General features: G+C 39.5%; 2 protein-coding genes across 3 annotated transcripts in view; both read left to right on the forward strand.

Annotated features, from left to right (window-relative positions):
* Positions 1 to 38: 38 nt before the first annotated feature.
* On the forward strand, positions 39 to 2,027 carry LOC146666466 (hydroxycarboxylic acid receptor 2-like). The gene has a single exon (XM_085414518.1). The coding sequence runs from the start codon at positions 296 to 298 to the stop codon at positions 1,322 to 1,324; it is 1,029 nt and encodes a 342-aa protein (XP_085270644.1). The 5' UTR covers positions 39 to 295; the 3' UTR covers positions 1,325 to 2,027.
* Positions 2,028 to 3,175: 1,148 nt separating this feature from the next.
* Positions 3,176 to 14,268, forward strand: part of clip1b (CAP-GLY domain containing linker protein 1b) — a 48,950-nt gene continuing 37,857 nt past the window's right edge. Inside the window, exons 1-10 of one of the 2 annotated variants that reach the window (XM_085414523.1) lie at positions 3,176 to 3,282; positions 6,349 to 6,535; positions 7,235 to 7,615; positions 8,830 to 8,963; positions 9,225 to 9,349; positions 9,469 to 9,670; positions 9,751 to 9,948; positions 10,114 to 10,217; positions 11,337 to 11,397; positions 12,189 to 12,293. In XM_085414523.1, coding sequence (XP_085270649.1) covers positions 6,427 to 6,535; positions 7,235 to 7,615; positions 8,830 to 8,963; positions 9,225 to 9,349; positions 9,469 to 9,670; positions 9,751 to 9,948; positions 10,114 to 10,217; positions 11,337 to 11,397; positions 12,189 to 12,293 — 1,419 coding nt within the window. In that variant the 5' untranslated portion in view covers positions 3,176 to 3,282; positions 6,349 to 6,426. The remainder of the gene's footprint in view (positions 3,283 to 6,348; positions 6,536 to 7,234; positions 7,616 to 8,829; positions 8,964 to 9,224; positions 9,350 to 9,468; positions 9,671 to 9,750; positions 9,949 to 10,113; positions 10,218 to 11,336; positions 11,398 to 12,188; positions 12,294 to 14,268) is intronic. The other variant, XM_085414524.1, reaches the window with a different exon arrangement.

Raw genomic sequence — 14,268 nt, forward strand, 5'->3', positions numbered from 1 at the left:
TTACTTAAATGGCCGCAGGTTACTTGTTTTTCATCCATCCCACTCAATACTCGTGAGTAAACCTATTCCCCTGCATAATAGTTTTATAATGAAGGTGCACTCCCCAGACAGATAACATTTACAGTTGTTTCCATGCTCCTTTGGGTCAATACCGCTTCCCCATAGATAACGGAGTGCACAGATGTTCACTCCACATAAAGATTAGTATGTTTGGCTGAGCACCTTTTGCATATGCGCAAACACGATTCAGTTTCCAAAGAAATCACCTGGTGGAGCCTTTCTTTACCGACACTGTATGTTACAGCAGCCGTTTCCTCTGATGGGTCAGAAGATGAATCTCACAGTCACAGATCTCTGTTGTGCCTTCGAATCTCCCATCCTGGACCAAGTTTTGCCTCCAGTTCTCATCCTGGAGTTCATGTTTGGACTAACGGGGAACTTTGTCGCCCTGTGGATGTTCATCTTTCACATGGACACATGGAAACCCAACGCTGTGTACCTCACTCACCTGGCAGTTGCAGACTCCATCGTGCTCTTCTGCTTGCCTTTCCGAGCAGATTACTACAGGCGTGGGAAAAACTGGCTCTACGGTGACATCCCGTGTCGCATCTTGCTCTTTTTGCTGGCAGCCAACCGCGCAGCTGGGATCTTTTTCCTCACGGCCGTGGCTGTAGATCGTTACTTCAAGATCGTCCACCCGTCGAATCGGATCAACCAAATGGGGCTGGGCTATGCTTTCTGGGTCTCATTTGGCCTCTGGTGCTTGATCTTCCTTGCTACGGGGTACCTTCTTGCTGATCAGCACTTTTATTACAACAACAACCGTACGCAGTGTGAAAGTTTCAACATCTGCATGGGCTTTAGTCCCCTTTCCACCTGGCATAACACTTTCTATGTTGTCCAGTTTTTCCTGCCCACTGCCATCGTGGCCTTCTGCACCATCAGAATTACATGGCAGCTGAGAATCCGGACTGTGGACAAGAAGGGGAAAATCAAACGGGCCGTTCAGTTCATCCTGGCCGTGGCTTTAATCTTTATCATCTGCTTTTTCCCCAGCACCATATCGCGTATTGCAGTGTGGGTCCTCAAGGTATGGTACAATGAATGCAAATACTTTGAAGAAGCCAACCTGGCATTCTACACGTCAGTGTGTTTGACTTACTTCAACAGTGTCCTCAACCCTGTTTTGTATTATTTCTCGAGCCCTGCCTTCAGTGGAGCCTTCAACAAGGTCCTTAACAAACTGTTGAGAAGAAGCAGCGACAAAGATGAGAAAAAGTCATCAGAGAATGACATTTCCACCATAGATGATAGAAGGCTGTAAAGCCAGCTGCTTGTCCCTGTTCTAATTCTGTAGGGAAACTAAGATCCACCTGAATACACAAATGCATGGTAAACTCCTGGCTATTGAAAACATTTATATTATTGTAGTTGAAATTAAATGTCAGATAGTTTTTGCTGTAATTATGAACAAAATGACTCACTTACTATACATCTTAGTGGTGTAGTGCTTTTATTGCAATGATGCACCTGTTGTGACTTTGGATGTACTTTGTGATTATAAGCCACTTACCTGTCGTTAGTAGCTTACAATTACATTTCCCTAGTAGCTGGGCAGGTGAGTAAAGAATGAACTTAAAAGCTTGTCAAGGCAACATCTCACATAGATGCCATCGGCTCATGTATCCACGATACTTGATAAGGTTGGTTTTAATGTTTTTATTAGGCAGTTCAAGTGTAACACTGATCTTTTGGCTGCCCACTGAAATAATATTTATTGAATGAAATGGTTGTACAGCCACAGAAAAGTTTAGCTCACATTAGTGCTAACAAACTATCAGGGCAAAACCCACATGCAAAGGGAGGTTTTTTGAGATAGTCTAGTATGGTTTGCAGATAATTTCAGCTAGTTTGAATAAAGCGCACTGTGTATGTAAATGCCTTTGCAAGTGTATTTCTGCTTGTATAACATTTCAGTCTGTGTACCCTGTCACATTTTGTTTTCAATAAAGAAAAAATTAAGATTACGCCTAAACATTACATAGTTCTTTTGGGCCACTTTTCAGTGTCTGAATGGAACCAAGCACATTTTGCGCACTTTTACTTTTGAATGTTTTCTACTTACTAATAATGTACTTTCACTAAGGTCGTAAATAAATAAATATTTATTTATTTTAAACAATGGCTGTTCCATAGTTAGGTGGGTGGTAAAATTAGCCTTTGAAAAGTTTTAAAAATATTTTGCTTTGAAAAAAATCCAATAAAAATCATTTAGTTGTTGACAGTAAATTAGATATCTAAGTTATTTAGATATGTCTCTTTGGGGTTCAGGGACTGTGATAATATTTCTTGTTTTTTCCTCAGTTTTTACAAAAACAGTCGATTGAAAACGAATCCAGTGAGCTATTCTTTTTCAGCTTTGCGCAAAGTGTAGAAAACAAAGCTATGATTCAGAGAGCTAAAGCAGCAAAATGAAGCTCTCGCATTATGCGTCAGTGACAATAGCGTACATCTACAAAAGTACATTTTTATGTCAGTACTTGCCTTTATTTTTACTGTGAGGTGTTAAGAATTTTATTTATTTTTTCTTTTCCCACTTTAAGAAATTGCATTTCAATAACTGCTGATGACATTTTATTATTAGTATTTTATGTATTTTTAGTTAGCATTTTTTTTAGTTAATGTAGATTCAGATAATTTCCATTGTGAGTTTCCCTATTTACTTTCAGTTTTTGTTTTATTACTCCTTGATATGTGATATTTTTAAGGGGCTAGACTGAAGTTCACAATATCATTAAAAACAAAGAAACAAAACAACACTTTGACAGTAATGCAGATATCCCAGCCCATATTAACTCACGCAACATTGTATCTTCCTCCTTTTGGTTGTGAAAAATTTGATAAAACGGATCAAAATATTTTCCTGATATTTGAAATGTTATATTACCTAAGTAAATATTATTTTTTAATTCACATTTTGTATTTTTCTCTACTCTAGTTTTATTTTACGCTAACAAAAATATTAAGTTCATTTCCAGAATTACCTTAATTTTTGGCAACGATAGTAACCTCAGATCCCCAAATTTACAACTAGGCTTCACAGTTCACGAGCTTATGTTGGGGCTGTGAAGGCAGCATCATTTCCAAGAGTGACGTCAGATTGTGTGAGTCGGGGCTGGGCTGGGAAACAGTAGCTGTTGGAAAAAACATGTAACGGTGCAAGGTACGCTGCACCTTCTCACGACATTCCTTACTGAGACCCAGTTCATCTAACGAGACAAAGTAAGCTCTCAAAGCAGCTTTTTTCCCCACTGTTGTCTGTGTTTAGTCTGCTTTAATATCGCCTCATTAGAGTGTTAGTTGTCTTATATTAACCACAGTTTGTGCGTTATTGCTGTTTTGAAGCTAGCTAGCTTTGGCATACCAGCAACCACCGTGGCTCTAGCTAACAGGATGCAAAATATGATTAAAAAAAAAAAACAAGTGCCTGTTACCTCACGTAAATCACTATAATCTGCTGCTAAATGACATGCCAGTCAGTCCGCCGGTATTGGTTAAATGTGCAGGATGCCTAGTGGGAAAGTGTGGCGGGTAAAAATCCAAGTTATCTCACTAGCTCCATAGATACAGAGAGCCCAGCCCACACAAACAACACACACCAGTCTTCTTATGTGTCTGTTATGTACACTAACGATTTCTCCCTTCATTAATTGCTTTTGTGTGATCATGCAAAACCGGAGATAATTGAATGGTCGTTAGTGAGCTGGCAGCAGAGAATGGAGAGCAGGCTGATGCATGACAGCTGTAGGTGTGCTTGTTGTGTTGGTCTGGCAACACCTGCTGGGCGGGGGAAGACCTCTGAAGTAATGTTACCTGCACAGGATTTCTCTTCAGTGTTGTGAGAAACGATTTAGTGCTCCAACTAAAAAGGTCGACCTAAATGAGTATGATATACTTTTATTACCATGGACAGAGCAGGTACTGCTCACGGTGCCGGTTGCTTCGGAGACAAGGCTGCGTTAAGTCTTTGGTGGCCCAGGAGGAAAACTGGTGCCCCTGAGTCCCATTAGATTTGAGTTAGATTTAAACATCTGTTTTTGAGAATAATTTAACAACATTTGCCTCCATTATGAAGCTATTTTTCGAATTCTTAAAGATTTCTTATCAGTTATATCTCTCCATGTAAATATGTCCATTGTGATGTTGTCATTTCATATAAAAAGAACATATTCTCCAGTATCTTACAAACAATAAAGAAGATGTGTCTTTCATGAAAGACACATCTTCTTTAATTAGATTTTTCTTTATAACCCAAACATCATCTTTGGAAGTTTTCAAGATACTGGATCAAATTAACACATAATCAAAAAGCTGTCCGGATTTTTCAGCTAAGATTATTCATAAAAACTTTTCACCTGTATTTTCATGTCTGTACTGCTGGTGCTGGTATTCGACTGTGACGTTTAGGGAAAATCTCCCACTGGCCTCTGTTTTCTGTCTGTTCTGTTCTGCACTTAATTTAATTATAATTATTTAAAGGAGGTTTCTTGATTCATAATCCTGTTTTAAGGCAATTGAACACTGTGACTGTGGACCATTGATTTTTCAGTCGAGTTCTTGTGTACATTTTTTATACCAACATTTTCCTTTCCTTGAGGCTTCAGCAAAATAGATCAATGGAAGGCCCAAATGTGTCTCTCAGGTCCTATGTTAGGAGCTGTTTTTTTTTTTTTTAAAGGACGTTGCACAGCATGCTGAGATATGCCATGTTTTTTGGCTATAGCTCTTTGGGAATAACCTTGTTATTGAAAAAATAATATTTTATGCCTGTCAAACCGTGTTATCTTTGGTATTTTTCATAGATTTAGCTAAAGAAATGTGAAAAAAATATGTGTTTTTGCAACTGGGTGTTAGTAACAAAGTGCCATGACAAACTATTTAAAACAGCTCTTTTGCTAAGTTGGTTCATCCCTTGACTCAGGTGTCTTTTACATACTTGAATGATTCATAGGTCAGTGTTAAGTAGCTGATAGAACCAAATAAAAAACACTCCTCTGAAAATGGTCAGGTACAAAGATTGGACTGGAAATGAGTGAAAAAGCAGCCAATGTCATTGAAAGCATTGAAAGACCTGCAGAAAGCCTAGACAACTTTGCCCAAGAGCACTTCAAAAATTACAACAAAGTCTGGCTCCTTGGAAGCACAATATAGTCTGTTTGATGTCAAACGCTAATTTTGTTATTTAGTGACTGGCGTCTAAGCTAATACAACTCATCTCACCCTGCCCATCTCTTTGATAAGAAGATTTCGTGAACGGTTTGTTGAAACCTTTTACAAAATCTTAACATTTTGTAAAAATGTTGAGCTTTGGTTAATGAAAGGTGAAAATCTTGTCTTTTCAGGTTGGGCCATTATAGCATGTGGAAACACACATCTGAATTTGACATATAAATAAATGGTGTAACACATGTTTTTTAATATTTAAAACGTTGTTGTCTAGAAACACTAGTCGGTAAACCTGGGGTAGATGTATGGCTGTCTGAAATAAACCATTTTACAACCAAATAAATCAACACATTTTGTCTTCCAACATCCTGAAATGAGTTTTTACCTTTAGCTTCCATCCATGAACATCTAGTGCTTGGTGGCTTTAGTCGCTTAGCTTTAATGTCCAAAGACGTTCTTGTTGTAGTCAGTGTGACTCATATACGTACCTTGTGAATTAAATGGTAGCAGAGATGTTTCTACTAATGGGCATGTGAGCTGAAACTGGAGACATACCATGTGGTCAGCTGAATATGACAGTGATTTCACAGATGATAATGAACAGCTCTGTAATAAACACTGGGCTGTGACTTAGTGACATACAGTAGGAGGTGTTGAGACAAACTGAGGCCTCACTGAGCAGAGCGACAGCTCTCACTGAGACACTGATGTAATTGTGGGGGTTGTAGGCCTCTGTGAATGGGCTACAGTCACACATGAAAAGTCCTAAGACAAGAAAGAACACAAAATATTTAATAAGGCATTTTTGATGCTGATTAACAAAAAACACATTCAAAATAACCAGAACGATTTAGAATTTAAATTTAAAATCTATCTTTTTGTATAATAGTTTATAACCAGTTTAGATTTTTACAATTAAAAAATTAAAACACATGAAATTGCCTTGATATTGACATGTCATCTTTTTATTTCTTAATGCATGCTTAGTCATCCAGGTAAGGAAATAACCAAAAGTTGATTATCTTAATCTGGATGTAGCATTTTCAGTGTCCTCTTTATTGTCACTGTCATCTTTTTATATTTGTTTTTGTTGAGGATACATTCTTCTTTTCTTTTTGCCAGCTCCTGTTTATCATACTGTGACCGTGTAAGGTGGTGGGGAAGGCCTAATCCCTCATCTTCAATAGGCCCCCCCCAGCCATGGACAAACAAGGAGCCATGAGTACATCAGGCAAAGCCAGTGGGCTAAAACCCCCCAGTAAAATAGTCCGTCCCTCCGGCGTTCCATCACGGACATCACCGTCATCTGGTAAGAAGCTGTTGAAGAAAAAACCCCTCAAGATTGTGTCTGTTTATTAAAGTGTCTAATTCTGTCAACAAGAAGTGTCATGCTATCGTTTGTATCTGTTTGGGCCGTTCTTAACTACAGAACTTATCAGTGAGTTTTCTCAAAGTGTGCTGGACCTCCATGTGTATTTCTGTATATAGTATCACTAAAGGTGCTTTTCTTTTTAATCATCTACATCCTTAAATCAGTCTTTGGATGATTGTTATTTGGATTCAGCATTATTTATGAAGCGAAAATGGAGAAAGACTACAAGAAACTCAAAATGTTTACAGCTGCAGATTTTTTTTTAGAATGCAGACTGTATTAAACAGATCATACTGACATTTCTCACCAGGTACTAATCCCCAAACAGAAGCATTTTTGGGGGTTAAATCTCCCTAGAACTTAATCTGTTCCTCGTACTACTATGGGTGCACCAGTCCAACAACTTTTCCAACTAATTACAATATGATTCCTTGGATTCTGACTTGGTGTTTATTAATAATTTAATAAATAATAACAAAACCAAGGAAAATCCAATAAATAAATTTGATTTTCATTTGTTTTAACCTAATTAACCTAATTCTTTTTGGCAAAAAATGCACCTTTTAAATCTAACTATAAAAAAGTAATATTTAAGATTATTAACTATGGTTTATTAAAACATGATTCCAACTGCAGGTACCTCGAAGCCAGTTCCTCCTGAAAAGTCCCCTGGCAGTGTGACCTCACCAGTCCAAGATGGAAACACAGACTTTAAAATTGGAGAGAGAGTCTGGGTGAACGGCAACAAGCCTGGCTATGTGCACTTTGTTGGAGGGACGCAGTTTGCTCCCGGCCAGTGGGCGGGCATTGTGCTGGACGAGTCGATCGGGAAAAACGATGGCTCTGTGGCAGGGGTCCGGTACTTCCAGTGTGAGGACGGACGGGGGATATTCACGCGGCCTTCAAAGCTGTCCAGAACAGCACTGCCAGAGAAGGAGACGAATGGAGGCCGGGCCAGCCCAACACAAGGAGTCTCCGCAACAAGCGAGGCAGCACCTGCTGGCACTACTTCATCTAGTAAGTTTATTTGTGAAAACATAACAGGGTGGATAACTGTGCTTTACAGACCAAATATTTTCAGAGATGCCCTTATCAGCTTTGTTAAACTTAGGGAAAGACTTGTATCTTAGCCTTAATGTTGCACAAGAGCCATGCTCCACTATCCTCTATCCTTTAACATTGATTGCAGAGTAGAGAGACTGAGAGAGGCACCAGGGAGTTTATTTCCTACTTGCAGCATAAAGAGAAAATAGTGTGTGTGTGTGTGTGTGTGTGTGTGTGTGTGTGTGTGTGTGTGTGTGTGTGTGTTTCTGACTAATGGGTTTAACAGCAGATGGTTAACATCCACTTTAGCCATTTGCTTATTCTTAAAATTCCCTTATAGTCGTGCTATATTTAAGAGATTTTTTTTTCCATGTTGTCAGGGTTACCTTTGGATGTAGTTTGAAATTTGAATGTTAGTTTGATCACTCAGGGTTAAGTGGGCGACACACATGCCTCAAGGCCACCACAGAGGCTAGATTCCATCCCAGGCCATTTCCTGTGTGCTGTTCTCCCTGCTTTCTTTCTCTCTCTCTTTCTCTCCTTTCTGTCCTGTTCAACACTAAAAGTTAAATGTACAAAGCTACATTTTGGAAAATAACTAACTAAAGTAAAATAAAAATTAGTCAGATAGTAGAAGAGAAGATAAACTTCTTAATGCCAAGTGCTCTTGGCCCTCTTACCTTGAGTACCTCTCTCACAGTCATCGTCCTGCTTCAATTCAACTCACTGTTGCTGACTTAGAAACTTTGCCATAAAACTTTTTAAGCACCTAGCTAAAAGTCTATAGGTAGTAGACTACTGCTCTGCAACAAGGATCTTGGTCTCTAAAGATACAAAAAAAAAAAAAAAGTAACAAACCTTCTGCTGCTTATAGCGTTTTCTCTGCCTTGTTATTTTAGGTAGACACACAGTTGATTTCACAGCACAGCCATTTTCTTTACCTAGTGTTTAGAATGAATTTGTCAAACAAATTTCCAGTTTTAAAATCAGACTTTGGTCACATCACCCCACCTCCAGCTTTAACAGCTTTAAATAAAGGCTGTTGATCACAGCCAGAGACTGGAAGAAACAAAATAGCATTTGGGACATCTCACAGTTTTGCTTCAGTTAAGATGTTCTTACAAAGTGACTGACAAATGTGGACCCTGTGATCGTTCTTGTATTTGTTTTTTTTCTTCTTCCTTCAGCTCCAGGCACCGCCATTAAGACAGGCGGAGCACTTAACCGGATCCTGACATCCAGTGAGTCAGTGTCCAACCTCTCCGACCCAGATTCCACGAAGAAGAACAGAAGGGAGCTAAGGCTGGGAGACCGAGTGCTGGTAAGAATGACTGAATCCACTGTGACGGCTGGCGTTAGGGCAGAATATCAGTGATGTAGACATGGAGCCTCACAGAAAAGTTTATTGCTACACTACTCAGTGCTTTTTTTTTTCCTAGGGCTGCTTGTGTAAATGTTTCAAGTTCGATAAATTGCTTGCTTCACCTTGAATAATTCCACTAGATTGAAGCCGTTATTGTAAATAGAAAAAAGATAACATTTTTAGATAAAAATGAATTTGCATGAATTGTTTTGTGTGTAGGTTGGTGGTACCAAGGCAGGAGTGGTGAGGTTTCTCGGAGAGACAGACTTTGCTAAGGGAGACTGGTGTGGAGTCGAACTAGATGAACCTCTAGGCAAGAATGATGGCGCTGTAGCTGGAACCAGGTAAAGAGCACAGACAGATTTTTAGTTTTATTTGCATAGCAAATTTACAATACTCTGAGCTCTGTCTGTAGTACATATGACAGAGGATAATTGCATAGTACAACCTGTCTCCTCCTCAGGTACTTCCAGTGCATGCCCAGGTATGGCCTGTTTGCTCCAGTTCACAAGGTGACCCGAATTGGCTTCCCCTGTACCACCCCTTCCAAGGCAAAGAGCTCACGGAGGAGGTCCATTCTCAAAAGAAGCCCCAGCGCTTCCTCCATCAGCTCCATCAGCTCCGCCACCTCCTCAATCAGTGGGAAACCCAGCCGAGCAGGACTGGTGAGATATCTGGTTAATCTGCGTGGTGCATGATTTAACATCTGCAGTGTGATTCACGAGTGCTTGTGTCATTTTTACAGCTGACAGAAACGTCAGCTCGGTACGCTCGTAAGATTTCAGGCACCACAGCCCTGCAGGAGGCTCTGAAGGAGAAGCAGCAGCACATCGAGCAGCTGCTGGCAGAGAGGGACCTGGAGAGGTGCGAGGTGGCAAAAGCAACCAGCCATGCAGGAGAGGTGCAGCAGGAGCTGACTCTGCTGAGGAAATGCCGGGATCAGGTGAGACACGTGAACAGTTCAGAATTTCAGAATAAATAAATAAGAAAATGAAACAATATCACATTTTGAAAATGGCATCAGTAGGTCAAACAAAGTGTGGTCTGTCACCAACATCTAACAGTTTACTTGTGATGTGTGCACTCATGTTAATTCTGTATGCCGCAGTACGCAGTGGAGATGGAGGCCAAGATGGATCAGCTGCGGTCGATGGTAGAAGCAGCAGATAGAGACAAAGTGGAGCTGCTCAACCAGCTGGAGGAGGAGAAGAGGTGGCTGACTTGACTTTACCTATAACCAGCTCCATATCTATATTCTGGGACTTAAGAATAGCTTAGCATGATAAGCAACATTTAGGCAAGAGTGGGAAGGAGTTCTTTCGAGGATGACTGGGGACAAAATATGGAATTACTAGATCTATAAAAAGCTTGGTTTTATAGTACACTGGTACCCAGGGCAGCTGGGCTAAAACAGTACCCTTTTAACTTCTAGCAGCTTTGTTTTGAATAAATTTTAATCAGGAAAAAGTATAATAAACTGACTAATACCTATATAGTACCTTTTTAAACACTCAAAACTCTTTCTGCTACAAGTCTCATTCACCCAGTCACACACAAATTAATTTTTACAGCGCTTTTATCTACACCTAAGCGCTTTCTCCCATTCACATAAGCAGACTTCATCCATTTGATCCACTGGGAGCAGCTTTGGGTGCAGTATCTTGCCCAAGACAGCAGGAATCAAAGACTGATCTATCACCTGGTTGGTGACCTGCGACCTCACCTGAGCCACAGCCTAAACCTGTACAAACCTATACACAGAGAGTTACATCTTAGTCCAGCTGAGAGGTGAGACAAGCATGGGAATCTTTTTCTAAGTCCTTAGGAAATTAAACTTGCTTTAATTTAGCAATTGCTTTTACATAGTAAAAGCTTTTTAGCTGTAGTTTGTGCATATGTCAACAGAAAATCAAGCACCCGTTAAGCTTTTAACAGAGCAAAGATATTAGCAAAATAACTTTAATTTTGCTGTATATTTAGTTAAGATGAATTTTTTGCCATTTAGGATTTGCTGTCTTCTAAATAGTCAGTTTTTTCCGGATGAGCACTGTCAGTTGTAGCAGGTAGATCATTCTGATTGTCATCCACATGACAACGATACCGTCTGCCCTGAAATGCATACTTTGGAAATGCCTCATTTAATACAAGAGGGAGAAAAAGAGCAGCATCCTGTTTTCACAGAGAAGGTTCTTTCTTTGAAATAAGAAGGCTGCCAGAATGACTGGCAGTATCAGCTTGTTCCAGCTCTTCAGTAAATCTGTAGGGTTTTAATGACTGAGCCACTTGTGTGTTGTGATTTTAGAAGATTTTATTATTGTCCCTGTTTGACAGGAAAGTGGAGGACCTACAGTTTCGAGTAGAAGAGGCATGCATCACCAAGGGAGACCTCGAGGTAAATGTGGTTACATAATCCGATTCTCAATTAAACATGTTCTCTCACTTGTCCTATTCACCCGAGCTGTCTGCCTCTCACTGATCAGGCTGATACTTCTTTAATGAAAGTCTGGTATGATTTATTGACTCCAACCAAGATGAATAGTTTATCATCACTGTCAACTCGGCGTTCCACTGAGTGACATGTTAGTTTGATTTTCACTGTGATTCCTGACTCTTTTTAATTCACAACTTAGGATGACACCATAAAGCTGATGATCATTTTCTTCCAAAAAATGAGAAGTTGATTAAATCAGACTTGCTGCATAATGTTTTTGCCTTTCCTGCACTCTATCAATCATTTATCTTTTTTTGTTCAGACTTGTGTTCTATTCCTGCTCTTTTCATTTATTCATCTCAGATTTTTCTACCCATCTGCAGCACTTAAATTACCATTACTCTCATTATCTGTTTGTCCACATGTCTGTGTTTGAATGCCGCTTTTGTCTTCACTTTTTTTATGCCTTCATCGTGCATGTCTTTTCTGCATCTTTCTCACTCCCGGATTAGACTTGTTCAATTGCTTCATGAAATGGAAACAAAAGTATCTGAAAGAAAGAGATGATCACAGTAACTAACTCTGGATACTCCAAACAAAAAAGCTGAAATGCTGCAAACCATCAGTGCTTTTGTACTTCCTGGTCTTCTCTTTAAAGTCTTGCCTTCTTTCTGTCTGTGGCACAAAGCTGGCAGCTCAGTGTTCGCAATGGTGTTTGTTTTTCCTCTCTTCCTGCTCTCTTTTACTAACAGACGCAGACCAGGCTGGAGCATGTCCACATAAAGGAGCTTGAGCAGAGCCTGCTCTTTGAAAAGACCAAAGCTGAAAAACTCCAGAGGGATTTAGAGGACACTAGGGTAATTCTGGCAGTTGTAGTGCCACAGCCTTTTTCCCCCGCTAGACTTAATAATCACAACTGGCATATACTGAAGGAACTGCAGCATGCAAACACCATGCAAATTGTCCACAGCCCTGCAATAGGGACATTAACATTTCATCTGCTTTGAGCTTTCCAGATAACCCATGTTTATTGTTTATACTAAACAATATACATATGTGCATAAAGCTTTATTAAAGGATATTTTTTGGAGATTATGGTTCTTTAGACTTAGTTGGCTTTAAAGAATAAGGGTGGAATCCTTCAACATTTTACTCCTATCAACAAATCCCATGAAAAGAGCAAAATCAAGCATTTTTGCATGATTTTGTCTCAGAAAATAAGCCATCAACATCCTCCACTCTATATCTCGGAGTGTCCTTGAGCAAAGTACTGAGTCACAAAACAGTGTGTCACAGCTGTGTGAGTGCTTGGAAGCTAGAAAAGTGGTGTAAAATGCAGTCTGTTTGAGAATACTGCCTTGTCTTTACCAGTAACATTATTACTCCTGTAGATGTCATCCTTCACAATAACTCACTGATGCATAGCATCAAAGAAACAAAGGATCAGTCTTGTTGTTTGCACAGATTTGCCTTTAATCATGTTTTTTCTTTACAAACTTTACAAACTAACAATGTAGAGATGTCAACAATATGTTGCTTTGCTTCATATACATTTTAATTCCGAATATTGAAACCAGTTCCGTGCCCTATCATTTTTATTCTGTAAATAAAGGTGTGTGGGCACGATTTCGCAACAATTTCAGGACAGTTAGCTCATTAAATCGGTGACGTTGTCCTTTCCCATATGTAGCACACAACAGGAGATAGTCCACTTCAGATGTGCTCTTATGACATGCACTGTTATGTTTGGACTATGTGATAGAGTATGCAGGAGGTGTAAACAAACATTATCAATGTAGGGAGCTGACAGATGAAAGTATACCTATTATGCTTATTGTCAATGTCATGTAATTATTCCGGGACTCTACTAGAGTAGTTTTGCATGATTCAAAGTTGAAAATAATTCATATTTATTTTATGCTGGGTCCTGTTGCAACTGGTCACTGTTTGAAACAATGTTAACAACTGTTTTGGTGTCCTTCTCTTTAAACCCAGCTTTTGTGCTCCTCACAAACCTTCTGTTTTAGACTGGGGGTCTGTACCTGAAGGCCCTGAGATGATCATATTTCAGATATCTGATGTCTGAAACCATCAGAGCCCTGGAGAGCAAACAAATAGTATGTGTTTGAGCCTTTCACTACCTGACCTTTTCATGGGACTTGCTGACCTTAAGATAAATGTAGAAGACTCCCATCCTATGTCTTTTAACCTGAAGCTTTGACATATTTTTGATGAGTCAAACGCTTCTGTAGTAAAGCAATAAATTCCCATTTGGACCAGGTCTTCTGCTGGTTGTTGGAACTTTGCTGCAGATCTGCCACCTCTCTTTCCAGTGGGAGTGGATTTTTTTCTTATGAATGAATGTTTGGTTTGTTTTAGCCAGTTGTATAGCCAAAGTTCTTGATGTAATCTCTCTCTCTGTGCAAAGGTCTTAAGCCATCCCTCATCTCTTTATTATTAAAACAAGTGCAAACACACATGGAAATCCAGTATATAAGGCAAAAACAGAGTTTAAACCATTCTTACAAGCTTTAAAGCCAATATTTGGTATGACCACCTTTATTCTTCAACACAACCTGAACTGAAGTCTTCAGGAATATTTCTCTAGGCTTCCTGAGGGACATTCTAAAGCTCTAAAAAAAAACATTTTTACATTTTAAGATGATCACACTGCTTCAATATTGTAATGTTGAGTTCTGAGCTATGGGGAGGCCAAGCCGGGACTCATAGTGTTCCAGTGTGTGTGTGTATTGCATTGACAGTGTGTTTGCCATGCTGAAAAATGTTGCATTGCCAATCAGATGGTTTCAAAGTAGTATTATGTGGTGGATC

Source organism: Rhamphochromis longiceps, linkage group LG7 (assembly GCF_057381845.1).
Source record: "Rhamphochromis longiceps isolate RC_006_pf linkage group LG7, R_longiceps_female_GT1.1, whole genome shotgun sequence".
NCBI classification, from domain to species: Eukaryota; Metazoa; Chordata; class Actinopteri; order Cichliformes; family Cichlidae; genus Rhamphochromis; species Rhamphochromis longiceps.